A 27,259-nucleotide genomic window follows, 5' to 3' on the forward strand; every position below is an offset into this window, starting at 1 on the left:
ACGAACGCGCTCGCTCGCTTGCTCCCGCCGCCCCATACAACAGCAACACATGGCTCCCCAACACTCAGACAAGGCAGGCAAGGCAGGCGAAGCAGACAAGACAGACTGGCTCGCCTGTCTGTCAGTCGGCCGGCCAAAGGACGGGACCATGGATGCAGCCAATCGACGTGGCACTGTCACGGCCGGCCCCTGACAGGTGGGCTGGCCGGCACAACTCGTCCGCCAGTCCGCCATCACGCCCGTCACTCCATCCCATTCATTCATCCAGCCATACCATCCCATCCCATCCATCCTGGCTCATCCCTCGACTGCTGAAAAAAGCAGGGCCGCATCCCGTGATGGGCTAGCGCGACGAGGTCCAGGCGCTTCGATGCAACGCTCCCCACCAAGAGGCGCCGTCGCGCTACTGCTGGTAGTTCGATACGGATACATGGCCTTGATGGGATCACGCAAACGCGCTCCAACCGGGGTCTGGCTGGCACTGGCGAAAATCGCCCTGCCTTGGATCTTGCCCTGTTGCTCTGCTCCTGTGGCACCACTGGCATATCATAACCACCATGAATCAACGCCAACCAACCATGACCGGCGTGATTCTCCAGTGGCAAGGCAACTCTCGGGTGACTGACACGGGTGCAGCACTCCTCCTGCAGATGACTCGGTGTGTCTGCGCCTGTCTGCGACATTGATCCTCCCTCAGCTCTGGAACAAACGGCTTCGCGTGGCAGCCACCTAACTACGGAGTAATAAATTGGCAGCTCGAGATCATCATCCCAGAGGCAGCCCGAGCTTCCGCATGCGCTCGTCGTTGCTTGTCGTTGACCGTGCCCGAAGCCCATCGCCAGGATCCCGCATTGCATGAGCCTGGCAATATCACCAACGGAGCCGACAACCAACACCGCACTCGGCAGCAGGGAGCCGCCCGCCAGCGATGCGAGGGTCTGGGGGATCTGCCGCCAGCGCCCGCCGCCTCGCCCCTGCGCCATCTCCTTGGCCTCTTTCCGCGCCGGCGTGAGACGAGGCAACCACCCAGCAAAGTGCCGTGCAGGCTGATTGCTGGACGTCTTGGTCGCGCGTGAACGCGTCTCGGCAGCTGAAGGACGGGCTCACTCGTGTCTTGTTTTGTTTCCCTCTGGCCCTGTTTCGCATCATGCGCATCCTGCGGCCGCCGTGGACTCCCCGCTTGTCTGTCGGTTGGGCAAGGAGTGTCCTTGTTGCGTGCGTGCTCGTAGTCCAGGCTTCCCGGCCGGCCAACAACACCGCCTCGGTTGGCACAAGAAGCGTCCATTTCGCACTCATACTAATAAGCTCGGCGAACACTCCGCCTACCCTATGCGCGGCGCAACTACCAACGTCGGCAACTGGTGCGACCGGAAGCGATTTCATCTGACAGATGATGACCGGACGAGGCGCCTGGTGCAACGCCCGGCAATCGGCAATTGTGTCAAGATCTCCCCCCGGCTGGGTAGAGACATGCACCAGACAATCTTGAATCTGGGTCCCGTCTCCCTTTGTCGCATTCCAGGCTCCGCGGGAGAAGCAACTTCTGAAACACACGACGAGGACAAGCCGCGGCGTCCTTGGCCCGACGGGAAGCAGGAGTTGGGTACTGTTACAGCAGCCTGCTGCGTGCGCAAGACGACGCACAGCACTCCCATGTGATACAGTGTCGGCGGTTGCCATTGTCGGTGGGCTGCCTTGCCTTGTAATACCTGGGCAGTATGCTGCTTGAAGCTTCACGCGTAGACCATGGTGAGGATAGGCTCCATCACCCCCTCGATTTTGTGTCGCGGCCCCCGGTCGAAACAGGCCGTGCTCATGCACCTACAAGTTACAGCGCCGGCCAAACAGTCGCTCGCTGCTTTTTGGTTCCGCCTCCGTCGTCGACGGACAGCACCGTCTTCGCGCTTCAAGTATACGGGCAAGGCCTCGAGACCATACACCGTCATTTGTACGGTACTCGCACTGCAAGGTAATTTGCAGGAGGGGAATCAGGCCGGTGATGAACCACACGTGTCAGAGGGGACCATGGTGAGGCCGCCACCACCATCCTGCCGAACATGACAGGTCTGGCTGCGGCCGGCCGATGATCCTCAACTTTTGACCTGCCCTGTTTGCGAACGCGCGGGGGGGATGACAGGCGAGGCGGCATGGGGATTATTATTAGGGGTGAGCGAGCGCGGGCGCGCTTTGGCCTCGCAGCGGCCGGAGGAGGGAGACATCCATCATGATGCATGCGTGGCGACGCAGGCGGCCGTGCGCACGCGCGCCCGCGGGTCTCTGGCGGCGGCGGCAGAGGCGGGCGGGCGGCGTTCGGCGTCGAGGCCGAGCCCGCAGGAGACGGGCAGCGGACGCACGCACGCATGCACGCACGCACTTTGCCATTGCTGATCCCGCGACGTACGTACGTACGTCCTGACTGCATGGAGCGATCAGTGCCGCCACAGCGTGGGTTGGGGTGGTCCCGGCGTGGCTGCGCCTTTTCTTTCTCTTTTCGCGACGCGTCGTGAGCGTCCGCCGTCATCCTGCCTGATGCTCTAATTCACGCCCTGGCTACAAGGGGAGCAGGTCGCTTTCTATCTCCATCGCAGGCTGCGCAGCATGCAGCAATTGTACACACCTTGTCTGCATGTAATATCATTGATGCGCTTTATATGTCCGCGTACTGGGTGATGAATCTCGAGCTCGAGAATGAAGGCGCTGCTTCGCAGCCAGGCGCGCAGCCAAGAGTGCGCACGTGACCTTCGCGTTAGGGGCGCGACAGGCTGCCCCTCGCCGTCGCGCCTACCGTGACAAGGCACGTCTAGGCGGCCCGAATCACCAGTCTTGCTCTTCGGCCGCCTCCGCGCCACGACACCCTCATCTTCCCGTGCTACAGGCCCTCCATCTGCACGCGGATGACTCGATGCGGCTCCAATTCGGACCATGGCGCCGGACGTAATCGACCTCATCTCCTCGAGTCCCCCGCCGACCTCGAAGCCAACGCAGGCTCGCCATCGAGGCGATGACAACAACCACCTGCAGCGACATGCGGGCCATAAGCGCTCCTCAACAGAGGCTCGACCATCTGTGGCTTCAACTGCTTTGTCAAGCAACATCCCAGTGGCCGACCTGACGGGCCTCTCCGATTTCGACTTCAGCGACGACGACATCGACCTCCTCATAGCAGCGCGCCCGCGGCCGAAGCGGCAACGGACGGCGTCCCCCTCACGCCCTACACCCGCCACGGTGGCGACACAAGCCTCCTCCTCTCGGCCGCCGCTGATTGTGGGACGCAATGCCGCCCAGCCTGGGCGCAGGGAACTGGAGCTCATTGAGGTGTCGAGCTCCATGGAACAGCCGACGCCAAGGCCGAGGCAGCACGGCCGCGAGGCGTCGTCGAGGTTCGCCGCGCCGGTCGTGAGCTCGGATCCGTTCGCAAGCTCCCCGGAGCCAGTTGCCGTGCCGCCTGTTTCTCGAGGCGAACGACAGAAACAACACGCCGTGGACCTACCATCACCCGATGTTGCCCGTTCCATGTCCGTCGATCCCTTCGAGAGCTCCCCGATGCGGAATCGGCGCTCACCGAAGCAGCCCATAAGGGCGCACAAAAACTCGCCGTCGGCTCGGGGAGCCGTTTCGCCGGTTCCTGGGGAGGATATCGACCCTTTTGCAAGCTCACCCGAACCGGGCGATGGCCTTGCGGCGGCAGACAAGTCGCAGCGAACTGCCGCACCACCGTCGCCGACGTCCTTATCTCCCGCCAGGACAACCACAGAGTCACGCTTCTCACGTTCCGGCGTGTCCATGCCTAATCCTGCGCCCCGCTCTTTCACGAGAGTTCTCTCAGAGACAAATGTCATTAACATTGACGACTCGGACTCGGACTCGGACGACTCGGACGGCAGCGACCTGGCCGACATTGCAAGCATCGACATCACCAAACGACCGCTCAAGCCCCGGTCACCCCTTCGTCGGTCTCGCAGCGACAACATCATCGGCAAGTCTCGCCTGAACAACTCGTCGGGCAGGTCCGGCGCCAGAACGTCCGTCGACAAGGCAGCTCGCGGGGCCGCCAAGGCCGCCGAAAAGGAGCGAAAGAAGCGGGAGCGGGAGCGGAACAAGGAGGCAAAGGCACGGGAGAAGGAGCGCGCCGCGGCGCTGGCAGAGGTCAACAAGCTGCGGACGGACAAGAAGGTATCCACGCCAGAAATGATTGTCGATCTGCCGTCGTGTTTGGCCTCAGACCATAGGGTGCAGGTGGAGACGCTCCTCGAGGGGCTTGATGTCCAGTTTGCGACCTGGGATAGCGGTGAGCATCCCGTCATCAAGTGGCGGCGCAAAGTCAAGAGCCGCTTCGACGAGGATCTGGGGCGCTGGGAGCCGATTCCTGCGCATGTACGCGACGAGAAGCATGTGCTCACGATTCTTAATGCCGACGATTTTGTCAGCTTGGCGACGCGAGACGGGCTTGACGGCCACGTCGGCAGCATCAGGGAGAAGTTCCCTCACCACCATATCATGTACCTGCTACAGGGAATGACGCCCTGGCTGCGCAAGAACCGCAACCTGCGTAACAGGCAGTTTGCTTCGGGCGTCCGCGCAGCCCAGGCGCAGCAGGCTTCCGCGGCCTCCAGCCGTGGCCGGTCGACCGCCAACGCCGCCGAGTACATCTCCGAAGACGTCGTCGAGGATGCCCTCCTGCGTCTGCAGGTCGAGCACGACGTCTTCATCCACCACACCACGGTGTCGGCCGAGACGGCCCGGTGGGTAACCACGTTCACGCAGCACATCTCCACGATACCCTACCGCAAGCAGAGGGACCACGCCACGTCGGCGGCGGGCTTCTGCATGGAGAGCGGCCAGGTGCGGACGGGCGAGGACGCCAGGGACACGTACGTGCGTATGCTGCAGGAGATTGTGCGCATCACGGCGCCCATCGCGTACGGCGTGGCGGCTGAGTTCGACAGCGTGAGCAAGCTCGTCCGGGGGCTCGAGGCCGGCGGGCCCGAGAGGCTCGACAAGGTGCAGAAGAGCGCCAACAAGGACGGGCAGTTGTCGGACCGTACCATTGGACAGGCCGTCAGCAGGAGGATCTGCAAGGTCTTTACGGGCCGTGACGAGACGAGCACGGATGTGTAGTTTGTATTATACGATACGAGCAACGGGAATCTTTAGAAGGCAATACCCCCCGTCTACGGACATGATGAAATCACACGAGTACTATGCTAGTAAAAGGGAGAACACGATAAATCGCTTGCTGTTAGAGATGCGTCATGCCGATAAACCTGATTGCGACACGAGTTAGCATCGCCAGCCATGAACAAAGGTAGCAAGCAAAAATGTTTGAAGTGTAATGCTTTATCAGACAGCGGTTGGACAAAAATTGTTTCCACATTGTAGTTCAGTACAGGTCTGTGAATATTTTCTTTCTCATCACAAAAGCAGAGGTCGGCGAGACCTCGAGATGCCAAAGGCGGCAGGGAAGCAACGTAAAAGAAACAACGTACCCTTTGAATGTGGTCTGGCCTTCAAGGCGGTGGCGGCGGCTGAGGCCGGGTGAAGAAGCTGTCTACGGTGCGTTGCCGCTCGTCAAAGGCGGCGCTGCCGATGCCGCCGCGGGTCTTGCGCAGGCCGCGGAGGTGGTCGGTGCAGTTGACGCGCCGGATGCTGAGCAACAGCGGAAGCGACGGGGTCAAGCCCAGAGACGGAGCGGGTGCATCAACCACGCTCCGCACGACGAAGTCGAGGTACCCTGTGTTGCTCCACGAGGGGAGGACGAACGGAGCACCGTCGCCGACGACTAGGCCGTTGCGTTCCTGCTCCGCGGGAAGGCCCACAGTCCCGTGCGGCATGCGGTCCACAAGCGCGCGGAAGAGAACAGCGAGAATGATGCCGTGCGCGACGACCGCGCAGGACACGTGCTCATCCACGTCGCAGGACAGCAACGGCACAATATAATCGTCGAGGAACGAGTCCGCACGACGCTTCATCGCGGCCGTCGTCTCAGCGCCGTCATGGCCTGCACGCACATCCGGTGCCGCGGGAGCAGCAGCACCGCCCGAGCGGAAGCTGACGCCCTCGCGGGCCCCGAAATGACGCTCCTGCAGGTCGGCAACCTGCACGACGGACAAGCGATGTCCGTCGCGGTGCTCGTTGTGCGTGTCGCAGATGGCCTGGGCAGTCTTGACCGCGCGGCGCAGCGTCGACGAGAAGACGTGCGCAAGAGGCGGGCTCTCGGCATTGACGCCCTCCGCCAGGTGAGACGCCAGGCGACGGGCCTGCAAGACCCCATGCATGGTCAGCGGCGAGTCGCGCGAACCTGCGTAGACGCCGGCGACGTTGTCGACGCTCTCGCCGTGGCGGATGAACAGGAACCGCATGCTCGCACGCTCGACAACGCGACAACAAAGACGAGAACGCAATGTGTGAAAGAAAAGGGAGAGAAGCAAGACAAAGCTCGTGACTTCACGGAGGCTGCGGCAATGGCAAGGATGCCATTGTGCGTTGTGCGAGTGCGCGCCAGCGGTGAAGCTTGAGTTTGGAAGGAGGAAAGCAATTTTTTCTGCTGTCCGGAGTTGGTGGGTTTTGTAGGCGGGCGCTTGGATTACCTAATATGGCAAGCTCGGTGGGCCGAATGCCAGTCGGCGAAATGAGGCAGTGACTTTGGATTACCCTGCAACATCGTTCAAGCTTCAATTCACTTCTTCACGTCTTATTCCGCTACCTATGAGCATCGATATAGTATCTTTATTAGGCTGTGAAGTCTAGTTCACATTCTCATAGAATTAATTAATCTTGACTCTACTCCTTTGGCTTTTGGATCTTGCGCAGCAGCGGCTTGAGCGGGTTCTTGGCTCGGAACCGCAGCCACGTTGCTACATAAATGATGGCATAGTTGAAAGCGATGAAGCCGCAAAAGATGCCAAAGTCGCGCCAAATGTGGCTGTAGTATACGCTGAACCCCGCACCGAACTGGTCGCCGGTCGCGTACTGACAATACTCGCATTGGCCGTCGGTGGCGGTGCGAAGGTAGCCGCCCGCCTGCGCGACGTACGAGCCCGCATATTCCTCGCAGGTGCGGCCAGGCGGCGCGCTGAAGCGAGCGTACTCGTCGTCCGAACAAATCACAGGCTGGTCGTGGATGGCGGCGCCGAGAAAGGCCTCGAGCAGGTAGTGGAAGGGCGACAGCCAGTACATCCAGCTCCTCCAAAAGGTCGGCAGCTGCATCGGCGGCACGACGACGCCGCAGAAGCTGACGACGAAAAGGAAGAAGATGGGCACAAGCAGCGAGGCGAGCAGCTCGTTGGGCGCAAACGCGGCAATGGCCTGGCCGAAGCTGACGTAGTACAGCTCGAACAGCAGCACCAGCAGGAACGAGAAGCCCGACGTGAAGCCCGAGACCCTCGTGCCGAAGATGCCCCACCACCAGCAGTTGAAGTAGATGCCGCCCGCGACGATGGCGTAGGGGATCTCGACGACGACGGCGGCCGTGACCCAGGCGAACCACGAGTAGATCTTGGCGCTGTTCTCGCGCGACTGGAAGATGTTGCGCGAGTTGAGGAAGACGGGCTGCAGCTGCTGGATCAGCGGCGGCGAGATGGTCAGCGTCATGAAGATGGAGAAGAGCCGGTTCTGGTAGTCGATGGTCGAGTACCCGAGCCGCCAGAAGGTGAAGCAGTTGAAGAGGCCCGTCAGGATGTGCAGCATGAACTTGCCCACGATGTAGCTGGGCGAGCGCCAGTACGCCACGAACGCGCGCTTCATCACCGCAGACACCTGCGTCGACAGCGGCGCCGCGTACTCGCGGTCGTCGCGGAGGCTCTGCGACGGCTCGACGTGCGACCGCTGCGACACCATGTCGTCAATCTCGCGCCCGCGCGTCTCGTGCTCCTTGGACGCCGCCCACTCGTCGGCCCAGTCCTTGCCGTGGTAGTTGGGGTCGCCTGCCCCGATGGCCTCAAGCATGTACTCGGCTGGGTTCGCGTCGGGCGGGCAGCGGTGCGCGCCGTGCGACTCAAAGTACCGCAGCAGTGTCTGGCTGTCCTTGCCCAGCTCGCCGTGGTAGACGACGCGACCACCCGACTTGAGCAGCAGCAGCTCGTCGAAGTGCTCGAACAGGACGGCCGACGGCTGATGGATCGTGCAGAGCACCGCCTGCCCGGCGTCGGCCAGCTTGCGCAGGAAGCGCACGATGTTAAAGGCAGCGCCGGAGTCGAGCCCGGACGTCGGCTCGTCGAGAAACATGAGAAGCTCCGGCTTGGATGCCAGCTCGACGCCAATGGTCAGCCGCTTGCGCTGCTCCTGGTTGAGGCCCTCGCCGATCGTGCCAATGGTCGCTCCCGCAATGTCGCGCATCTCCAGCAGATCGATGATGGTTTCGCAATAGGCCCGCTTCTCCTCGCGCGCCACCTCGCGCGGCTGCCGCAGCAGCGCAGAGAATTGCAGTGCCTCGCGCACAGTGGCCGTCGGCTCGTGCACGTCCATCTGCTCGGCGAAGCCCGTCGCGCGCTGGAACGATTTGGGCAGCGGGCGCCCGTCGACGAGGAAATCGCCCGTGATGGTGCCAAAGTTGATGCGCTGAGCCAGCGCGTTGAGCAGCGTTGTCTTGCCCGCGCCTACGAGCCGAGTCAGTCAGCATGATGCGCTGCCAATATGAACGGCAGGACTACGCCACCGCGATGGGAAAAGAACATACCGGATGCGCCCATCAGCGCCGTCAGTTTACCGGGTCGCACGTAGCCCTGGACGTCCTGCAGCAGCTGGCGCTCTCCCTTCTCATACGGGATGATGTAGTTGATGTTGCGAAAGGTAAAGACGGTCTCGTTCTTGGCGATGCGCTTCATAGCATGACCGTCGTCATTACTGCTCTCCTCCTTATTGGCTTCCCTTTCCGCCATGGCAGGTGTGACGTGAGCAATCGGCCCATGCTCCTCGTCGTTCTTCTGGTCGCGGCCTCCGGTGTCGATGGCTGACTCGACCTTCTTGGGAACCTGGCCCCTCTTGAACATGGTGATGGCGCCGCCGCCGGCGTTGGGCTTCATGAGCTCCATGCCGAGCGCCGTAAGAAAGACGAAAAAGATGAAGAAGGCCCACAGGAAGCCAAAGTTGCGCCAGAGATGCGAGCGACTGTACGAAAAGGCGTCCTGTATGTATCGCGATCCATCGACGGTTGTCTGCCCGGGCTCGCTTCCCTGAAGCGCGCAGGACTGGTAGCGCGGCTCGGCGCCGGGCACCTGCGGCACCAGATAGGGAGGAACACATTCGAGACTCAGGCCGGCAAACTCGTTGGACATGAGACACTCGAAGCCGTACTGGATCCAGTTAATCCAGCGCAGCCAGCTGAACCAGGGGTGCATCGACTTGGGCGGGATCAGATAGCCAGTGTACACGATGAGGATCTGGACGGATATGCCTGTGAAGCGCGTCGCCACGTCGATGGTCCGGCAAAAGGCTGAGATGGCGCGGAAGAAAGCATACGTCGTCATGGTGACGAGCCACAGGATCAAGACGGTAATGAAGAATTGCGACGCCGTCCGGGCCAGGTTCGCCATAAAGTAGATGATGAGGGTGAAGATGACGACTTGAGTGAAGACGAGCGGCACGTCGACAACGGTTTGGGCCACCGCGAATGCAGAAGGCCGGTAGAAGGAAAACGACTTGTGCTTGAGCAGGATGGGCTTGGACGAGAAGGCGGCCGTCATCTCGGCCAGAGCAAGCAGCGCGTTAAAGAGCAGCAGGAAGAAGAGCGTACCGCCTCGGGGGAATGCTCCCGCGACCGTCTGCGGCTGGTCGAAGAACAGACTACCAACGATGAGGCCCTGGAAGACGAGACCGCCCCATTTGCCAAAGAGCGAGGCGCGGTCGCCCAGCATGACGAGGAACTGGCGTTTGGTGCAGGCAATGACCTGCTGGTGGAAGGGCAGCGTATAGTTCTTCTCCTCTGTCCTCTTGGACTGCCGCTCCTCGCGCACGCGCGCCTGCTCCGCGGCCTCCTTCTCAAACTCCTCCACGTCGGCAATGTTCTTGCTGTAGATGTCGCTCTTGCGGTAGGCATCGAAGAAGGCGGCCGGAGTGCGGGGGATGCGGTCCTCCCAGCCTTCACGGATGCTCCGCTCGTGCTCGTCGCTCACCGATGTCAGGAAGTCGGCCGTCGTCCACCGCTCCGGGCACTCGAACCCGAGGTCCATGAAGTACCGCTTCGCGTCGTCGGCGGGGCCAAAGTACAGACACTTGCCGCCTTCGATGAGCAGCACCTTGTCGACGAGGTCGTACAGCGACTCGCCGGCCTGGTACAGCGACACGGCGGTCGACACGTCGGCCATGTTGGTCATGGTGCGGATGGAGCGGACGTACTCGAGGGCGGTGCTGGCGTCGAGCCCCTTGCTCGAGTTGTCCCAGCCCTGGACCGAGGCGCGCGTGATCATGGCCTCGGCGATGCTCACACGCTTGCGCTCGCCGCCCGACACGCCGCGGATGAACTCGTTGCCCACCTTGGTGCCCAGCGTGTGCTCGATCCAGAAGAGCTTGGTGACGGTGCGCAGGAACTCGCGCACGTAGTCCTTGCGCGTCTCGCCCTCGAGCCGCGACTCCTTGCCGGGCGTCCGCGTCTGCAGCGCAAACTTGAGCGTCCGCCGCACCGTGAGCGTCGCGTAGTGCAGGTCATCCTCGGGGTTGTAGATGACCTCGCCGCGGAAGTGCTTCCCCATGACGGCGGCATCGGTGCCTCCGTACTTGACGTCGCCCTCCACGGCCTCGAAGCCCGCCCGCTGGTTGCAAAACGCCTTGAGGAACGTCGTGCACCCGGAGCCGGGACGACCCAGCACCAGCAGCAGCTCGCCGGGGCGCACGCAGCCGTCGAAGTGGCTGATGAGCTCCCGCACGGGGGGCTTCGCCGCGGCAGCCTTGGCCCCCTTGGTGAAGAGGTTACGCAGCATGCGCGGCAGGCCGAGGAAGATGTCGCCGACGGTGGGCTGCAGGCTGGCGCCCAGGCCAACGCCCTTGACCGTCAGGTCGCGGAAGACGACGCCGCTGTGGCGCGTCTTCTCCTCTTCGCTGTGCTCCTGGCGGGCGCGCCCAAAGAGCCGCGACATGAGCCGCTCAATCTCCTGCGACTCCTCCTCCTGCTCGGCGGTCGAGAGGCCCGTGTTGGTGCGGCTCGCGCGCCGCTGCGAGAGCACCCTGAAGAGGTCATCTTCCGACTGAATGGTCTTGCGCCGCTCGAGCTTTGGCTTTCCCGTCTGCGTGTTTGTCTTTATGGGTGCGTATTCGGCGGACTCGTCCGAGGGCGTGTGGCCAGGAGATTCCTCTTCTACTTCCCCTGCGCGGTCCTCCTTCTCCGCGTCGCGCCTCCGGGTGCCATCGTGGGCAGTATAGTTGGCGGGCAGCGTCGAGTTGGACGATGCCAACGTCCCGGGAGACTCGGGCTTTGCGTCGGGCGCCATGATTCAACGTTGTTCGCCTGAGACAGCGGGCGGCGGCGATGAATCTGTCCCGCGCGGCGACTGTCGATGGTACGAAGCGGTGCAGCACAATGGGCACACGCACTTTCATCAATTGGCCCTTTCACATTCCTGTAACCATAGCGTAGGCCTGGCCACGACGCGAGTCTTATTCACTAGGAGAACCCTCGCCCATCATCATCAGGGTACCATAACAAACGGGCCACCTTCGCTCTTCGGGCTTCTCCAGCTCCCCGACGCGGAGAGTCGCGGCGGCGGGAGTGGCGGATGAGTTTCGAGCCATGAAAGTCTATGACGAGTTCTGTGGTGGTGTTGCGTCCCCCTTTCCCCAGAAAAAAAAGTCTCCGCCCGCAACGGGCAGTGATCGGATCGCCGGATTGCTCCAAGCCATTGATGCTTGACGTGCAGAGACGGGCCCACCAACGGGAAGCTTGCCAATGAGCTTGACCCTTGGCAGAGGAAATGCGTGATTACAATTCACATGTGTATCGAATGGAGTCGCTCGGACTCGGTTCTTGGGGAGGGAAGCTTGGTAGTTTGGCAATAGCGCAGGGCGGCCGGTCTCAGTTGGCTTGCGGAACACGAACACCAGAGTGCTCGAGAGTCGAGGACGGAGCCAGCCGCAGCAATTGACTCGGGGGCGGCGGGCCACTGGGACCGCCGACGCAACGGTGGCAGCGGTACTGGTTCATGGCGACAACCAGTGGCACTCCACGCCGGGAACAAACAAACTTTGGTGTCGGTTCAGGCCGCGTGTCAAGTGCCTCGACCAACCTGCCTGTACTGGGACGTCGGTGTGAGCCAGCTCAAGCGAAGCGACAGCTACATGGCGTCGACATCACGGAATGCCCCAGACCAGATGGGCTCGCAAGGTTCCGTCCAGCGTCTGGCAGGAGACACCATCATATTGGCACGGGCCGTGGAAGAATCGCCTCGAAGGCATCATCACTATAATGTACAAAGCTCTGCCCTCAGACACTCCAGCGACTACCTTCTCCAGGACCCCGTGCTCGTCAGCCCAAACCTGCTCCAGAAGCCGCGCTCCTTGCCCTGCCCCTTTGTCGCCTCGTCCATCTCGGCCCTCAGCACGGGATTGATGCCCTTCTTGCGCATCTTTTCCTGCGTCTCGGGCGGGATCTTGTGCACCGGGTGGTCCACCGGCAGCCGGGCCGGATCCGTCTCGGCTGGGCCGCCCGAGCTCGATGGCGTCTTGCCCCATCGGTAGGCGGCTTCTGCCTGCAGGCGCCTCTCCTCCTGGTCTTGCATGGTAGCTGACTCTGTGGGTGTTGGCTTTTCAAAATACTCAGGGTTGGAAGTGAGAGTCGATGCTTCAGACTCTGATTTAGACATTGCGGTTTGTTTAAAGTTGTCATCAGCTCTTGTCTTGTTTACAGCGACACTCCTCCCTTAAATGCTCCCCCCTCGCGCCGCACACTGCAACCGCTGCTACTCCGACAGTGGAGGATCGTCACCGGCCCCAGTATGCCCCAGCATCCTTTGCCGTTTCAATTGGGTTCTGATGTTCGACGTCAGACTTTAGTCGGGGCTGCGGTGGACAGACAGCCAACGGTTTTCGTGGGCCGTGGCAGTGCCTGATCCCACGGCCCACATTGACGCCCGGCGGGATGACATCACTGCTAGCAGGCAATGACGGGTGATGGGGGTGGAAGAAGCTCCCAGCTGCAGCGAGCACGGACGGGCGACACGAAGCTGAGTCGTGATCGCGTGTCGCGTGTGAGTGAGCTCTGCAGGCAAAATTCATGGGTAACCCACTGAGGCGCTGCTTCGGGTCTCAGGCCAGAGCAATCCTCTATCTCATCGTGCCAGCGGGGCCGGAATCGCATTATTCAGTGCTCCAGAGCGTGTCGTCAGAGCCCCTGTAGTCCAAGATGTCGTGCTGGAGTCTGGTGTCCACGGTCTTGCGCAAGTCAATTCGCGCATCGCCCCTCGTAGTCGAGTATCATTCTGTGTCAACTCACGCCACTTCCGGGCTGCGCAAAAACGCCGAACCAAGTGGCAGCGCCGTGTCAGGAATTCAGGCCATTCGGGAGGCCGGCAACTCGTCTGCACCGGAGCGCAGTGAGGCCCGCCTGCTGCAAAGATCCAAGGTCTTGCACAACTACGTCACTTGTTCCGACGTTTTATTTGACGCTTATCAGGGAGCGTCCCCATGATCTGTTCATCCCGCTGTGCGCGCAGCGGCTAGGGTCCGCCCTCGCCTGAGTCGCTGCATTGCACGGGAAGTCACCACCAACAGCGGTGCTAGGAGAGCTTCGGGAATGACTCGTAGTCGTAGCTAATAGCTGATCCGTGCGGCAAGAGCACAGGCCAGTTAATAAGGTAGTGTCCAGCAGGCTTTCAGCGGGCTGCATAAACTTTTGGTGCGATGGCGCCCACGCGAGATGCCAGTCAGCTGTAGTTTCTGGGTCTCGGAGCCCTGAGAGTTGTGAGGGTGGCTCTCGGCCGGCATATTAGCAGGGTGGCCAACACCTAAATTTAGCTCCCGTCTCCCCCCGGCAGTCAAGGTTCAAAATATCTGCGGGAAGTTGAGGATGATGCATGTGGGCTTCTGATTCAGTGACGTAGCATGCCGCGATACTTCATGCTGCAGCGAGATGCACATGTTTTCATGTCACTACCATGGGGCACGCGTTAAAGTCTGGCCCGGCTGCAGTGCATAGGTCGAGCTTGAAAAGACAACAACTAAAGTGACTACGCTTGGAACGCATCTTGCCTGCCACAACCGAAGGCGCGGACTTTTAGTCGCACGGAACACCTCACCGCTGGCCATCGGGACTCGGCAATCCTCACGTCTGGTATAGCCCATTCAGTATGTTCCGTTTGGCTGTATAGTGCCAGCCTCTGGACATGCAGTTCTCCTACAGGGGCAAAGAGTGGTACTTTTATAAGTGTGGTGGCTTGGAGTTAGGGCCAACAACTCTTGAATCCTACATAATGCCCTCGTACTTACACGGTTCACAGTGCGCACCTGTGCAGTACACCTAGAAGCGGATAGAATATGGCCCATACGCCCTCGGCAACTCCACTGGTTGACGGGCAGGCGCCGCTCTCTGGACAATAGGCACCACCCACAGACAATTAGGTAGAGCAGACTCGCAACAACAGCGATGGCACGCCAACGACCGCCATTTCTGTGGCTAAACGGCAGAGGCTGGGACTCTGAGCTTGGACCTGCTCCAAATTTTGGACCTCTGCCCCGGTATGGCGTGTTTCAGAACACCAACCCATGCATAGCACTTCCACAATCTATCGATTGTGTGGTCATGAAGGTGCCTGTGCAGACCAGATTCAGTGGACGCGTTGTGACCACGGACCACTACTTGGCGTGTACTTGCAATGCTGTAATACCGGAGCCTTGACTGCGGGCTGAAGAGCTTTAAGCCAACTTATCTCTGAGCTTGCGGCAAAGATGCTCAACACGCTCAACGCCCGCGACATATAAGGCTTCGAAGACCAGACTCAGGCGGCCCAAGCACTCCCGAAACTATAGGTCGTCTCCATACCACAATACGCGGTGTCTCCGACAACATGAAGGCCACAGCTTACATTTTTTCGCTTTGCTGCGCCTTGCCTGCGGTGAGTGTAACCAAGCGCATGACATCCCTATGGCAATTTGCTGATGGATAACTTAGGCAATGGGCCTCGTGGCTCCACGTAACGGCTTCGCAGTACATGTCCCGTCCTGGCAGTTCCAAGTGACGCCCGGAGGAGAGACTGTTGTACTCAATGGCACCATTGAGGAGGCCCGCGCCCAGCTGCTGAAGCTCAACCCAAACTGGGACTCGGACTTCCCCAGAAAAAACACTACGGAGCTGAAAAAGCGGGAAGCGGACTTTCCCCCGAACGCGAAGTTCAACTGCGACTCGAAGCGTGGGTTTGGAGGCGCCGGAGTCCTGCAGGGCATCGTCAACGACCTGGACTATAGCCGAGACATCCCGCTTCTTCCATGGGGTCCGGGTACATGCGCACAGGTTGCCTGCCGATGGGATACTGCTGTCTGGTGGTGTAACGATGTAGGTCTTTCCTTCCCGTGTTATTGCTCAGACTATTTCAGGATCAGTGAAACTGAAAGACAATTGAACCTCGCGCGCCTGCATGTACCATGATACTAACTGGCTATAGAACTTCAGATTGTTTGCCCTGGATTCATATAGCCGGATAGCGAACGGCGTTTCGTTCATCTACAGCCATTGCTACGTCCCCTCAAAGGATGCCACCGTGGCTGGCCAGGTGTTTCACAGGGAGAACTGGAACGTTATTGTCAGCGCTGGCGATTGCTAGAACGCTCATGGGAGAGGCGCAACGCACCCCGTATCTTACTTTAATACAACAATGATAAAAGCTCGACATTCCACCGCAGGATTCGCGTACCGGTCCTTCCTTGCAACGCCCACAAGTAACACGAACTCATGTTATCGTCTGGTGCGGGGTTCTTAGGCTCCCGGATCTATCTCGTCTCCGTGGTGGCGGCAAGGCGTCAAAGGTGGCATCGGAAGCCACCAATCGACTCTCCGGGCGACAGTCGACCCGGCGTTCAGCGAAAGAAGCTGAGAGACCGTTGTGACGCCCGCCTCCGACATGAGGCGGGGTAGATGCTACCCGACAGAAGCGATCATGAGACATATGCCGCCAGGTATAAATTCACACATGCAGTGCAGAGAGCTAGATACCTTACCAAGCAGAGTAATGCCGCCACAGCACGAAGATTGCTGACGATTGCGACATCCCGGCATTGAACTATCAACCGCGAGCGTCGCGATCGTTCATCATGACCACGGAAACCCCAGTTCCGTTCTTTGTGCCAGGCAAAAGCGCCATCATTACCGGCGCCGGATCTGGTACGGTCCATGTCCGATAGATCTCTATTGATACCGGCACCTAACGCCGCGCTCAAGGTATTAACCTCGCGTTCGCTGCTCTCCTACTCAATCGAGGATGCAACGTCGTCTTTGCCGACCTGAGCCTCCGCCCTGAAGCAGAGGTCTTGATCTCACAGTACGGCGGCCGAGAAAGAAGCCCCCGGGCCGTGTTCGTCAGAGCAGATGTGACGCTCTGGGCCGACCTTCGTCGCATGTTTGAGGTGGCCGTCAGCGAGTTTGGTAGCTTCGACATTGTCTGTCCCGGAGCGGGGGTCTTCGAGCCGTCTTGGTCGAACTTCTGGCACCCTCCAGGGTCACCGGAGAGCAAGGATAGTATTGAGGGCAATAGCTACGCGTTGCTTGACATCAACGTGACGCATCCAATTCGGACGACTCAGCTCGCGTTACAGCTCTGGCTTCACCCGCCTCAGTCTGGAAGCATGGCCTACCCGTCGCCAGAGAGAGTGTCGGTTCAGAACCCCAAGCGAGTGATTCTCATCTCATCAATTGCAGCGCAGTTACCTGCCTTTCTAGCGCCGCTTTATGGAGCATCAAAGTATGCGATCAGCGGCTTTACCCGCTGCCTGGCCCCTCTGGAGCCGAAGCTGGGAGTGCGTGTCAACGCCGTGGCGCCGGGTCTGGTCCGTACGCCTCTGTGGACCGACAATCCAGAGAAGCTGGCCTACATTGACGAGGAAAAGGACGGCTGGGTCACCCCCGAAGAGGTCGCGCGTGCGATGCTGGATTGCGTCGAAAAGGACTCTCTCGTGGGAGGAACAGTTCTCGAGGTCGGCAAGAACACCACCCGGCCTGTCCTTGTGTTCAACGACCCCGGACCAAACATGACCCCAGGCGCAGGAATCATAGCTAGCAACGTAGCGCAAGCCGTGGACGTGGTGTGGGACCGGCTGGCCGATGACAGCATTTGGGCAGCTCTCTGATAGCTCGACGATATCCGAGCCATAAGGATTTGGTACAAGAGTTGAAAAGTCATAGCCAGGAAGCTCAGTGTTTAGGCAATCTGAATGATCCCGTAACCAGGTTCTGAAACACTCCATCGGGGTCATACCTTTGGGCGACCTGCCACATATACTCGACGTTCTCCACTCCATAGCTGCTGAGGGCGTCCTGGCTCGGATCTGCGTAATTGACGTAGATCCAAGGAACGATCGCCGAGATCGACTCAGCGTACTGCTTGAGGTCCGCCGTCATAGCGCGACACTTTCTGTACACTATTGCCTCCTCCTCAGGCGTGCGACAGGATGCGGCGCAAAGCCAAAGTAGCGAATTACCCTCCGCCTTGTCGAGCCCGAGAACGTTGCCGCCATTCGCGACGCCAATGTCAGCGAACAGTTTGGGAATTGGTTGAAACAGGCTTTGAGTGACAAGATCGCCTGCTGGAATACTCTCGAGCAAATCTTTGACTAGGGCATTGTGCAGCTCGGCCGCGACCTTCACGACACGCTTGTCATTCTTGAAGGTGAGGGTGAACCAGACATTTCTGCCGTCAACGTTTAGCGGTAGAGCAGAGCTGCAGGGGGATAGGAGGAAGCCTACCTCAATCCGGAAGGGAGAATGTAATCGTTAGCGACGCCGCTCATAGGACGTGTCTTGATGTCGCTGAAGAATGCCGGGATACGCTGAACCTCGTCGAACACTGGAGCATTCTGCACCCCATCGGCGTCTATTATGACATGAGCCACGATTATGCCCGGGGATAGACCTGGCTGGTACGTGAAATTGATTATGAAAGCTGCCTCTGGGTGTTTGTGGTTGTCGTCGGTAAAGTTGACCAGAGCATCGATCAAGGCGTCTGCGTGGGATGCAGAAGAGGCTCTAAGACCACCCCAGAGCTGGGGGGCGGCAAATGCGTGAACGTCAAACCTCGTGACTATGCCAAAGTTGCTCAAGCCGCCTTTCAAAGCCTTCCATAGGTCTTTGTTAACATTTGCATTGGCCTCGACAATGGTGCCATCGGCAAGAACAACTTCGGCGTTAACGACATTGTCGCAAGCGAAGCCCTTTCGACCCGCGTAGTATGAGTTGCCGCCACCCGTTAGGAGGCCGCCGACACCGACATCGCCATCCCGGCCACCTGCAACCATGACACCCTCCGGTTCGAGGGCCTTGTAGACATCCCCCCAACGCTGCGCTGGCCCGAGAGATGCCATCTTGAGAGCTGGATCGTAGGAAATCGTCTTGAAGTGAATGAGATCAATGGTGACGCCGTTGTTGATGTTGCTCCCGCCCGCCCAGTGGCTGTGGCCGCCGCTTCTGACTGCGAACTCGCCGCGGCCGCAGGCAGCCAGTGTTCGGACCGTCACAGCAAGATCGTGTTTGGTTCGGGGTTGAACAATGCAAAACGATCGCAGCTGAGAGCTTGCCGACCAGCACGATTCGATCCGCGACTCGTATCCTGCGTCACCAGGCAGGAGCATTTGATCTCGGAGCCCAGCGGCTACGAGGGCATCGCGCTCCCCGGGAAAACTTATGTTAGCCTGGGAAGACTTAAGTTGAAGGACCACAGTAGCCAATGCCACCCACCAACCATCCTTGCATTGCATCTCATTGAGTGAAGCCACGCGAGGGGAACTGCCGTACCTGTGGATTGCCTGCCATCATCCCTCTTCGGCAGCGGAGAAAAGGCGAACCTTCTGCGAGAAGTAAAGCTGTGTACACGTACTGCCAGATGAAAGGGCATTATCAATGTGAACAGCTCTCATCACAGGAATATGAAGAATTGTCTAGCCGCCCGAGACTGTTTTTATTGTCTCACCGCTGCTGTCAGAAGGATCCCAGGCTGTGCGCTAATATGCCCTTCTGCATGCAACCTCGCTTTGCCACGACGGTTTAGTAAACATTTGCCATGCTAGAAATGATCCCGCTGTGCTCCATCAGTGCAGTACGCTGTAGATCAATGGCCTGTAGGAGACCTGTAAGGGCGGCAATTGCGGAATCGGTACACGCCCGAGACTCAATGCGTGAGCTTGCAGTCCAGTCCACTTTCACTCGAATCAATACGAACCCAAGGCCAGGGGCGGCTCGGAGTGTAAGTCGGCCCCTGAAAGCCCTGAACGACAGTGTCACGACACCGTCGGTACGGACCGGTGGTGAAACATTGCTCCGAAGCATTCAGCACAAGCCTATACGGCAGCTCCGCTCAAGAAGTCACCCTCTGTGTAAGTCGAGGGGTGGACGGACACAGCCCGCGCAGTCTCCACAGCGTCCTTGCCATTTCAACATGATCGGGCGAGTTGGCCATGGCGCGCCGTCGAGCTCACATCAAGATGCGCAGGCAACCGGGAAGCATGCTACGGCGATGAGTGGCCTTGGTTTGGTAGAGATGCCCTAAGACCCCCAGGTGATTTACACTTTGAGAGCTGTAACGCCAAAGAAGTCTTGTGACGTCTCGACAACTGCGCATCTGCTGAGGCGTGGGCGAATTGACGAGGTCGGCGAGGAGAGCTGACATTCAAGCCACCAGGCCGCCGACCACTCCGGTGAGCTCGGCGACCTCCACAACACCAGCTTGGCGATTGCCTCGGGGACTGGACCATGGCAACACCCAGGTTATTTCGCATTTAAGAACAATGAGGTTTCGTGTTATGGCGCAAATGGCATATATGCGCTCCAACGCGACCGTGTCAAAGATTGTCTGAACTTGAGGCACATGCGGCCCGTTATTGCAACAGTCCCTGTCCATCTCCCACCAGCACATCTCCACCAAGCTCAGCACAGCACCCGCCGTCGGGAAAGCCAGGGCAACATGGCAGACCAGCCACGAATCCACGACATCCACGACCCCAAGACCGGAACATGGCAGTATATCGTGGCTGACCCCGCGACCAAGACTGCTGCCATTATCGACTCGGTGCTCGATTTCGACCCCGCGACCGCCAAAACCAGCACGACAAATGCCGACTCGCTGCTCGCCCTTGTCAAGGAAAACGGGTACAAGGTTGATCTGATTCTCGAGACGCATGCCCACGCAGACCACCTTACCGCCGCCGGATACCTTCAGAGCGAGCTGGGCAAGACCCAAGGCAAAAAGCCGGCGACAGGCATTGGCAAGCGCATCAAAGAGGTACAAGAACGATTCGGCCAAAGGTACCAAATTGATGCCGGGGAGTGCAGCAACGCCTTTGACTTTCTGTGGGATGATGGAGACCAACTTGCCATCGGGAACCTGGTCGGAACTGTCCTCTATCTTCCTGGCCACACTCCCGACCACGTTGGATATCGCATTGGAGGTCAGCGCCCCTTTCGATACAGGCTTTTGAACGGTGACTAACACCAGTGATCAGACAACATATTCTGCGGAGACTCCCTCTTCAACGCCGACGTGGGCTCCGCCCGATGCGACTTTCCAGGAGGCGATGCCAAAAAGCTCTTTGCTTCGGTCCGCAAGCTTCTAGGCCATCCCGAGCAGTTCAAGATCTGGACTGGGCACGACTATCCACCCGAAAGCCGTGACGGCCCTGTTGCAGCAATGACGGTCGCCGAGCAGCGCGCCCGGAACAAGCATTTAAAGGATGGCGTTGCCGAGGACGAATTCGTCAAATGGAGGACCGAACGCGATGCCACGCTGTCGGAGCCACGCCTGATCCATCAAGCCCTGCAGGTCAACATTCGCGCGGGCAAACTTCCTGCAGAGACTGCGGCAGGTGATCGCCTGTTGCATGTGCCTATAAAGACAGAAAAGTCGTGGTAGTGGCGGCGGGGACTTGTCAGTTGTCTGATGCCGTTGCAAGTACTGGGCAAATGCTAATCTTACATCAAATGTGAATCTTGTGGGTGTAACCCTGCACGAGGCTGGAATGATGTCACATGGAGCAACCAGAAGACAATGAGGGGGCGAAAGTACATGTAAGAATGAGTTGGAACTATCCATAGCAGGTCGTCGTAGCCAAATTCTAGCGACTGGAAGTTGAGGAAAATGTGTGGCAATCTCGCCGTTCGTATGAACATGAACGGTTCCACCAGCTTTACCGCCGGTCATCCTGATCATACATGTGTTGAATTGAACACCTCAGCTTTCCTCCTCGATTGCAAAGAATAGTGTCTTGACCGCGTGAATTAGCATCCAAAAATGTGTTACCAAGCAGTTCTGAAGTAGGATTTACCGAGGTCAAAGAAAGTTGCCGGCCATTTCTCAAATCCACTGCCATCGTCGCAGTTGGCATGAAGCACTGAGCCGGTCACCACAAAGTCGCGACAAGTCTTGTGGAAACTGCAAAGATCTGATTAGCACCGCCATGTAAACGAACAAGCGAGAATACATCCGGACTCACTCGTGACCGCCGACCAACCTCCCTCCGGTATTGCCGAGGCAGCGGCTCAGGTTGATGGTGGGGTTAGTGTGACGACCCCGGCCATCGGCGCAATGCATGGCTGTGAAGTCTGCCTGGCCTTTGTTGGTACGAAGGCGGGCGCCGGGACTGCAACTCAATCTGTATCCTCTACACGCCCGGGGTTGCAGTGCAGAAGGGGCGGTGATGAGAGTGGCCCGTCGCTCTTGGTCAACGGCGCCCGCTGTAGCGGTTGAAGCTGCCAGAAGAACTGCAAAGGCCTGAATGAGCATTTTAACTGCAAGTTGTAAGACAATTCGGGTCAACGAATGCTACAAATGCATTGAACTTCCCACCATCGGCTTAGAATGCCCTGGGCTGCGAGCTTTATATTCGCAGCCGTCTAGTGAGCCCGCGGCGAGCGATGACCGAGGCGCAGATGCAAGGCGCTTTCCCATTACCAGGCAAGGCTTGAGGAAGCGCAGCCTCTGACGTGTCACGGTCTTGGCCTCTTGGACGGGAGTAGACAGACTTTCTCATGCCGGCACATGACTGCATTTATGAGACGTTGTCGTTTCGCGCAGACCGGGACGAGACGGTTCGACATCAATATATAGTTGGCCGCTATAATCCAGTCCCTTTAATAACTAATATGAATCCAGTCGCTATACCCCGGCAAAGTCTTGTTCGGGAGACACTGGGAGTGCTCGCCGTGCCAAGACTAGCCCGTTGGGTTCCCATTGAATGCCAACAAATTCAGTGTACCTTTCGGAATATTTTGGATGACATCTTTCGTGGCCAACTCCTGTATGCGCTTGCAAAGCGGCTCCGCTCCAGGGTTTCCTTCAAAGCCCGCGAGGTAGCAGCCCAGTCCCGTAATGTACGCAGCGGACGTCGACGTGCCCGATATGGTATTCTGCAAGATCATGTGTGAGCGCAGTGTGCCCAGAGGAGAGGCGTCTCTACTGACCGTCCCTCCGTTAGTCCACGTGGACGTGATGGCTTCTCCTGGAGCAAATATGTCAACGATCGGGCCGTAGTTGGACGAGCTCAGCCGGGTGTCCGAGCGGGTCGTCCCTCCGACCGTGCACACCGTCGGCTCCGAAGCCGGCGAGTTTCTCGACGCATCCGAGTTGTCGCCACCTGCAGCCACGGAAGTGAAGACCCCTGCCTTTACGAGGGACGCAGCGGCGTTGTTGACGGCGGCGGAGAAACTGCCGCCTAAGCTCAAGTTGGCCATGGCACCTTTGGGGCAGTTTCTCGTCTTCCAGTCCTTGGCTACAAAGTCCATGCCGGCAATAATGTTAGAGTAGGTCCCGCTGCCACTGTTATCAAGGACCTTGACCCCGTAGATTCTTGTTTTCTTCGCGACGCCATAGGTCTTGCTGCCAATTATGCCGGCGAGGTGCGTGCCGTGACCGTTGCCATCCGTGGTGTCGTTGACAAACGACTTGAGAACCTGAGCACGGTTCCCAAATTCCTATAACATGTCAGCCCTCGACACATTGGGCTCACTCAGCGGTCACGGATACCGGATGAGTGACGTCAACGCCCGTGTCGATGATGTATGCGCACGTTCCTAGACCGGCGCTGTCATCGTACACGTAGCTCGTGCCGACCCGCTGTCGGTGCGAGATGCGAACAAGACCCCATGGCGCATTGGGCTGCTCAATGTAGCCGTTGACGCTTGCAATGCCATCGTGCTCGATGTACTCAACCTAGGCTATCTGTTAGGGATGTGGTCACTTTTAGAGCGATTGTTCAGCCTCACATCTGACCGGCGACGCAGCGCCACGAGGCTTTCGTCGTCTAGCTTGGTCGCGAAGCCGTGGAAGGCGTGCGTGTAAACGTGATCCGCGCGCTCCGTGAAGGAGCTCAACTGCACATCGGTCTGTGTGGTCAACACGCCGTCTTTGAGCTTCACAATGTAGCTGCCAGGAACAGTTTGACCGCCAGATTTGAGTAGAGGTGCCAGAGTATTGCGGCCAGCCACTGCAGATGCCGCCTGGGCCGAGAAGACGAAGAACAATGCTAGAACTTGCATAGTAGCGGTGTTCAGCTACAAATCTTGGACCATGTTCGAACGTTCATACGAAGTGATTGATGGCATCGCTGCTGATCTTATCTACAACACGGGTCACATTGTCGCTTAGGCCTCCCTAGAAAAGGCGTGCTTGCGTCGCAATAAATGACACCAGGTTCAGCTAGCAAGTCCAAAGATCAAACGGGCGGGAGGATCAAGAAGGTGCGTTCTAAAGTTGGCGGCCTTCCCGATTGAAGATGGGGAGTGCGGGGAGCGTAGCAGTGAGGCTGCACACTCGCCTAAAATTCCCGGACCTGCCTGTCAAAGCGCTACTACGGACGGATCTTGGTCGCGTCAGTGCATCGCTGAAGAAGATAAGGGTTGACAGCGGAATGGGTTCCACACTCAACACACCTATCGGATTCGAAAAGCTGTTGCTATTGCTTGTTTCACGTGTGTATTGTAAATTTACTTCAACTCTCTTCAACTCCATGTTATACGAGTGCCCAACTGGCTGCAGCTTCAATCCGAAGGCTCAGTGTCATGTTTCTCGCCCGTAAGGTGATCCGTGACGCCAGGAATCTCGTTCCGGCACCACAAGTTGCCCCCCTCCTTGGTCAACAGCGGGCCGTACTTCCGCAGGTCGTCGTCGTCGAAGCATCCCACCGCAAGGTTGATGAGCTTGCTCTTCTCCCTGCGGAAGAACATGTAGCTGCCGCAGTTGCAGCAGAACCCGCGGTGGTTGTCTGGCTCCGCCTGATAGGTGCGCAGCGTCGAATCGGCGTCCCATGCAACGTCGACCTTCTTGAATTGATGGAAGCGGAACATGAGAGAGCCAGTTACCTTGCGGCACCATGAGCATTGGCAGGTACCGATCTATATGCATGAGAGGCAGTTGCGAACTGTCAGCGAAAAGCGGCGAGATTGTTTTCGGGAAGGTGGTCGCCATGGCTGCAGGCTTGAGCCATGGAAGCGGACGTTGGGTGAGACGTACCGCATCGTCAAAATCGTGGTCCGGAGGGACGGTGATTGTATACCGGACCGACCCGCAGAGGCAACCGCCGGAGATGGTTTTGGGTTTGTCGCTTGAGGCCATTGGATCTTCTTGGTCGCTCTATCGCTTGCCTATTAATAGAAAGCGAGACTGACAGAGTGCATGCTCGAGACGGTGAGTTCGGGGCTCTGACAATATTACATGTATGTATTTGTACCCGAAGGCGATCGTCGACTTTCAGCCTCTTGCCCCGAATATGGAAGGAGGCTAATCACAGCGGCAAGTTCCCAGACGTTCACAAGACTGGAAGCGTTTGCTGCAAGTCTGGACACAGATACTTTGTGTCTTGACTACCCTGCGCCCTCAAACCTCGGCTCACGAGAAGTACAACACTTCAAAATGCAGCTAAACACGCCGCTGAGCGCTTCATCGTTTCACCGCGATGACTTGAGTCGCTCCAAGGAGCCATACTCAAAGAAAAATGCACGCGAGAAGACTCATGGGGTCATTGTCAGACACGGACAAAAGTCACCGGGTGCCAAATCTTCAGGGAGCTCAGGGAGATGGTGTGCCGTCGAGGGTGGGGGTTTGGCGGCACGGGGCGGGGTATCGCCAGCCCGTCGCTGTTAGTGTTGTCCGTCTGGTGTTCGCCTCCAAAACAATACGAAATACGGTCTTGGGTCGCCTGTTGTCGTGGTTCGAGTCGGGGTAAGCCCAATATCGCATCACCCTGTGGCCATGCAACGATATGAGTATTTCTATTTGTCTATTGTTTCAAGCTCCTCGCAAAATCCTCCACAGTATCGCGGAAAGCCTGGTCCGGCACAAAGCCAATAGCCAGAGCCCTCGAGATGTCAAACTCATACGGCCAGCTATCGAGCATCGCCTTGATTTCAGGCGTCGCATCTTCCCTCCTAACCAACCGCACGGCCTCCTCCCCGCCGACATCCCGCAACGCCTGCAACATGCTGCCCACCGTCTCCGTGATGCCGGGTAGAAGCACCTGCCGCACGTGCGGCGACATACAATCCGGCGGCAGCGTGAGGCACAGTACGAGGTTGCGAACGAGCGTCCTCGGCGAACACAGCCAGCACTTGAAGTCGTCCGGGCAGGGCAGCACGCTCTCCTGGCCCTGCAGCGGCTCGCGGATGATACCGCTCATCCAGCTGCTCGCAGCCTGCGTGGGCTTGCCCGGGCGGACGGTGATGCTGGGGAACCGCAGCGTGAAGCCGACAATGTGTCCGCGGCGGTTGTAGTCGTTTACGGCAGCCTCGATCATGATCTTCTGTGTGCCGTAGCTGCTTTGGGGGGTGCACACCGTGGCCTCGGAAGGCATCGACGGAAGGGGCTGTCCGTACGCGGCGCAGGACGAGGCGTAGACGAACCGCACACCCGGGCAGGTCTTGCGGATCTCCTCCAGGAGACGTAGCGTGCTGTGTAGGTTGACCCGGTAGCCCAGGTCAAAGTTGTCCTCGCTGCCCGCCGACATGATGCCGTGGAAAGCGTACACGGCGTCGAGGTCCTTGGAGAGGACGACGCCGGGCTGCTCATAGAGGTCGGCCTTGCTGCATGTTGCATTTTGGCGGTTTGTCGCAGCTGGTGGAACTGTCGGCTCGACAATGTCCGTCAAGTGGACTTGATGCCCGTCGTTGAGGAGCTGCTCGGCGAGGGCCTGGCCGACGAAGCCCCCGGCCCCCGTGATGAGAATCTTCATGATGGCCTTGCGCTGCTCGACGCGTTGAACGCACTGCCCAGCAGGATGAAGTCACGCGACTTTACTGTTTGCTACTTGGTGTGAACGGCAACTCATCATTACCCCTCAGCGTTTTATGCCACTCGGTTGTTGAGTTCAACTGCCTGCATGGCTGCCCCCGCTCGGTTGCCGCTGCTCGGACTTGTGTCCGGCGCGCGGAGAACGCCCCGTCATTCATGCGCCTCATCCGCCCGCCAGGCATCGACACTCCAATGCTTCAAACTCCTCCCCCCGTCGCAGACACGAGCAGACAACAGGCAATGATGAACGGGGGAGCCTGTGCTAGTTCGGCATGAACCATGTCAAGCCACGAGGGCAAGATGACCATTTGGAGAAATGGCCGCGACTTGGCGAGGGGGCCTGGCAGCTGTAAGACGTGACGAGTCTCCCCGCGAGAACGACGGCCAGCTCGGCCTCGGATCGTCCGACTCGGGGGTGGTGGTGGTCCGGTGGTGTCACGGACGCATCACAACAGCATGGGTGGAGGGCGCCGCACTTGACCCAGCAATGAAGGGCCATGATCACAAACACTCGTCGCGCGTTCCGCAGGCTTGATACTGATAGCCGCGGAAAGCAGAACAAGCTTCAGGAACGCCACGCGGGCTAGCGGGAACCCGCCCAAGCAAGTGAGCAGCCCCCAGGTCCCGCTGGAATTCTGGGGAATATTGCGGGGGAGTCGGCAGTTGGGCACGGTGTTGAGTCCGCTCACCTGTCTGGGCTGTCTCGCTCGTGGGTGTCATGCCAAGATGCTGTGCCCGCTGTCATTCCCACCATGGCGTATTAAAGCTGGTGCCGCGCATTGTCGTCGTTCCCGTTTATGCTTATGGGCCCTCCGAGAACCCACACCTCTCCACAGCTGATTGCAATTGCCGGATGACGACAG

At 58.9% G+C, this 27,259-nt stretch overlaps 11 protein-coding genes across 11 annotated transcripts; 4 read left to right on the forward strand and 7 right to left on the reverse strand.

Annotated features, from left to right (window-relative positions):
- Positions 1-2,922: 2,922 nt before the first annotated feature.
- Positions 2,923-5,118, forward strand: PLICBS_007963 (uncharacterized protein; the record flags this gene model as incomplete). The annotated part of the gene is made up of 1 exon (XM_018324564.2): positions 2,923-5,118. The coding sequence occupies one exon, from the start codon at positions 2,923-2,925 to the stop codon at positions 5,116-5,118; it is 2,196 nt and encodes a 731-aa protein (XP_018177743.2).
- A 389-nt stretch (positions 5,119-5,507) lies between these two features.
- PLICBS_007964 (uncharacterized protein) lies at positions 5,508-6,359 on the reverse strand (the record flags this gene model as incomplete). Its single annotated transcript, XM_018324563.2, has 1 exon — positions 5,508-6,359. One exon carries the CDS (start codon positions 6,357-6,359, stop codon positions 5,508-5,510), a length of 852 nt encoding a protein of 283 aa, XP_018177742.1.
- A 421-nt stretch (positions 6,360-6,780) lies between these two features.
- On the reverse strand, positions 6,781-11,420 carry PLICBS_007965 (uncharacterized protein; the record flags this gene model as incomplete). Its single annotated transcript, XM_018324562.2, has 2 exons — positions 6,781-8,594; positions 8,675-11,420. The coding sequence occupies 2 exons, from the start codon at positions 11,418-11,420 to the stop codon at positions 6,781-6,783; spliced, it is 4,560 nt and encodes a 1,519-aa protein (XP_018177741.2).
- A 1,005-nt stretch (positions 11,421-12,425) lies between these two features.
- On the reverse strand, positions 12,426-12,788 carry PLICBS_007966 (uncharacterized protein; the record flags this gene model as incomplete). The annotated part of the gene is made up of 1 exon (XM_018324561.2): positions 12,426-12,788. The coding sequence occupies one exon, from the start codon at positions 12,786-12,788 to the stop codon at positions 12,426-12,428; it is 363 nt and encodes a 120-aa protein (XP_018177740.2).
- A 2,199-nt stretch (positions 12,789-14,987) lies between these two features.
- Positions 14,988-15,740, forward strand: PLICBS_007967 (uncharacterized protein; the record flags this gene model as incomplete). The annotated part of the gene is made up of 3 exons (XM_018324560.2): positions 14,988-15,035; positions 15,092-15,472; positions 15,582-15,740. The coding sequence occupies 3 exons, from the start codon at positions 14,988-14,990 to the stop codon at positions 15,738-15,740; spliced, it is 588 nt and encodes a 195-aa protein (XP_018177739.1).
- A 487-nt stretch (positions 15,741-16,227) lies between these two features.
- On the forward strand, positions 16,228-17,259 carry PLICBS_007968 (uncharacterized protein; the record flags this gene model as incomplete). Its single annotated transcript, XM_018324559.2, has 2 exons — positions 16,228-16,297; positions 16,355-17,259. The coding sequence occupies 2 exons, from the start codon at positions 16,228-16,230 to the stop codon at positions 17,257-17,259; spliced, it is 975 nt and encodes a 324-aa protein (XP_018177738.1).
- Positions 17,260-17,323: 64 nt separating this feature from the next.
- Positions 17,324-18,756, reverse strand: PLICBS_007969 (uncharacterized protein; the record flags this gene model as incomplete). Its single annotated transcript, XM_018324558.2, has 2 exons — positions 17,324-17,819; positions 17,876-18,756. The coding sequence occupies 2 exons, from the start codon at positions 18,754-18,756 to the stop codon at positions 17,324-17,326; spliced, it is 1,377 nt and encodes a 458-aa protein (XP_018177737.2).
- A 1,328-nt stretch (positions 18,757-20,084) lies between these two features.
- On the forward strand, positions 20,085-21,029 carry PLICBS_007970 (uncharacterized protein; the record flags this gene model as incomplete). Its single annotated transcript, XM_018324557.2, has 2 exons — positions 20,085-20,568; positions 20,623-21,029. The coding sequence occupies 2 exons, from the start codon at positions 20,085-20,087 to the stop codon at positions 21,027-21,029; spliced, it is 891 nt and encodes a 296-aa protein (XP_018177736.1).
- A 1,298-nt stretch (positions 21,030-22,327) lies between these two features.
- PLICBS_007971 (subtilisin-like serine protease) lies at positions 22,328-23,650 on the reverse strand (the record flags this gene model as incomplete). The annotated part of the gene is made up of 3 exons (XM_065601294.1): positions 22,328-23,086; positions 23,139-23,324; positions 23,378-23,650. 3 exons carry the CDS (start codon positions 23,648-23,650, stop codon positions 22,328-22,330), a joined length of 1,218 nt encoding a protein of 405 aa, XP_065457366.1.
- A 501-nt stretch (positions 23,651-24,151) lies between these two features.
- On the reverse strand, positions 24,152-24,725 carry PLICBS_007972 (uncharacterized protein; the record flags this gene model as incomplete). The annotated part of the gene is made up of 2 exons (XM_018324555.2): positions 24,152-24,505; positions 24,624-24,725. The coding sequence occupies 2 exons, from the start codon at positions 24,723-24,725 to the stop codon at positions 24,152-24,154; spliced, it is 456 nt and encodes a 151-aa protein (XP_018177734.1).
- A 664-nt stretch (positions 24,726-25,389) lies between these two features.
- PLICBS_007973 (uncharacterized protein) lies at positions 25,390-26,337 on the reverse strand (the record flags this gene model as incomplete). Its single annotated transcript, XM_018324554.2, has 1 exon — positions 25,390-26,337. The coding sequence occupies one exon, from the start codon at positions 26,335-26,337 to the stop codon at positions 25,390-25,392; it is 948 nt and encodes a 315-aa protein (XP_018177733.1).
- Positions 26,338-27,259: the final 922 nt, after the last annotated feature.

Source organism: Purpureocillium lilacinum (assembly GCF_023168085.1).
Source record: "Purpureocillium lilacinum CBS 284.36 DNA, scaffold_6, whole genome shotgun sequence".
Classification (NCBI taxonomy): Eukaryota; Fungi; Ascomycota; class Sordariomycetes; order Hypocreales; family Ophiocordycipitaceae; genus Purpureocillium; species Purpureocillium lilacinum.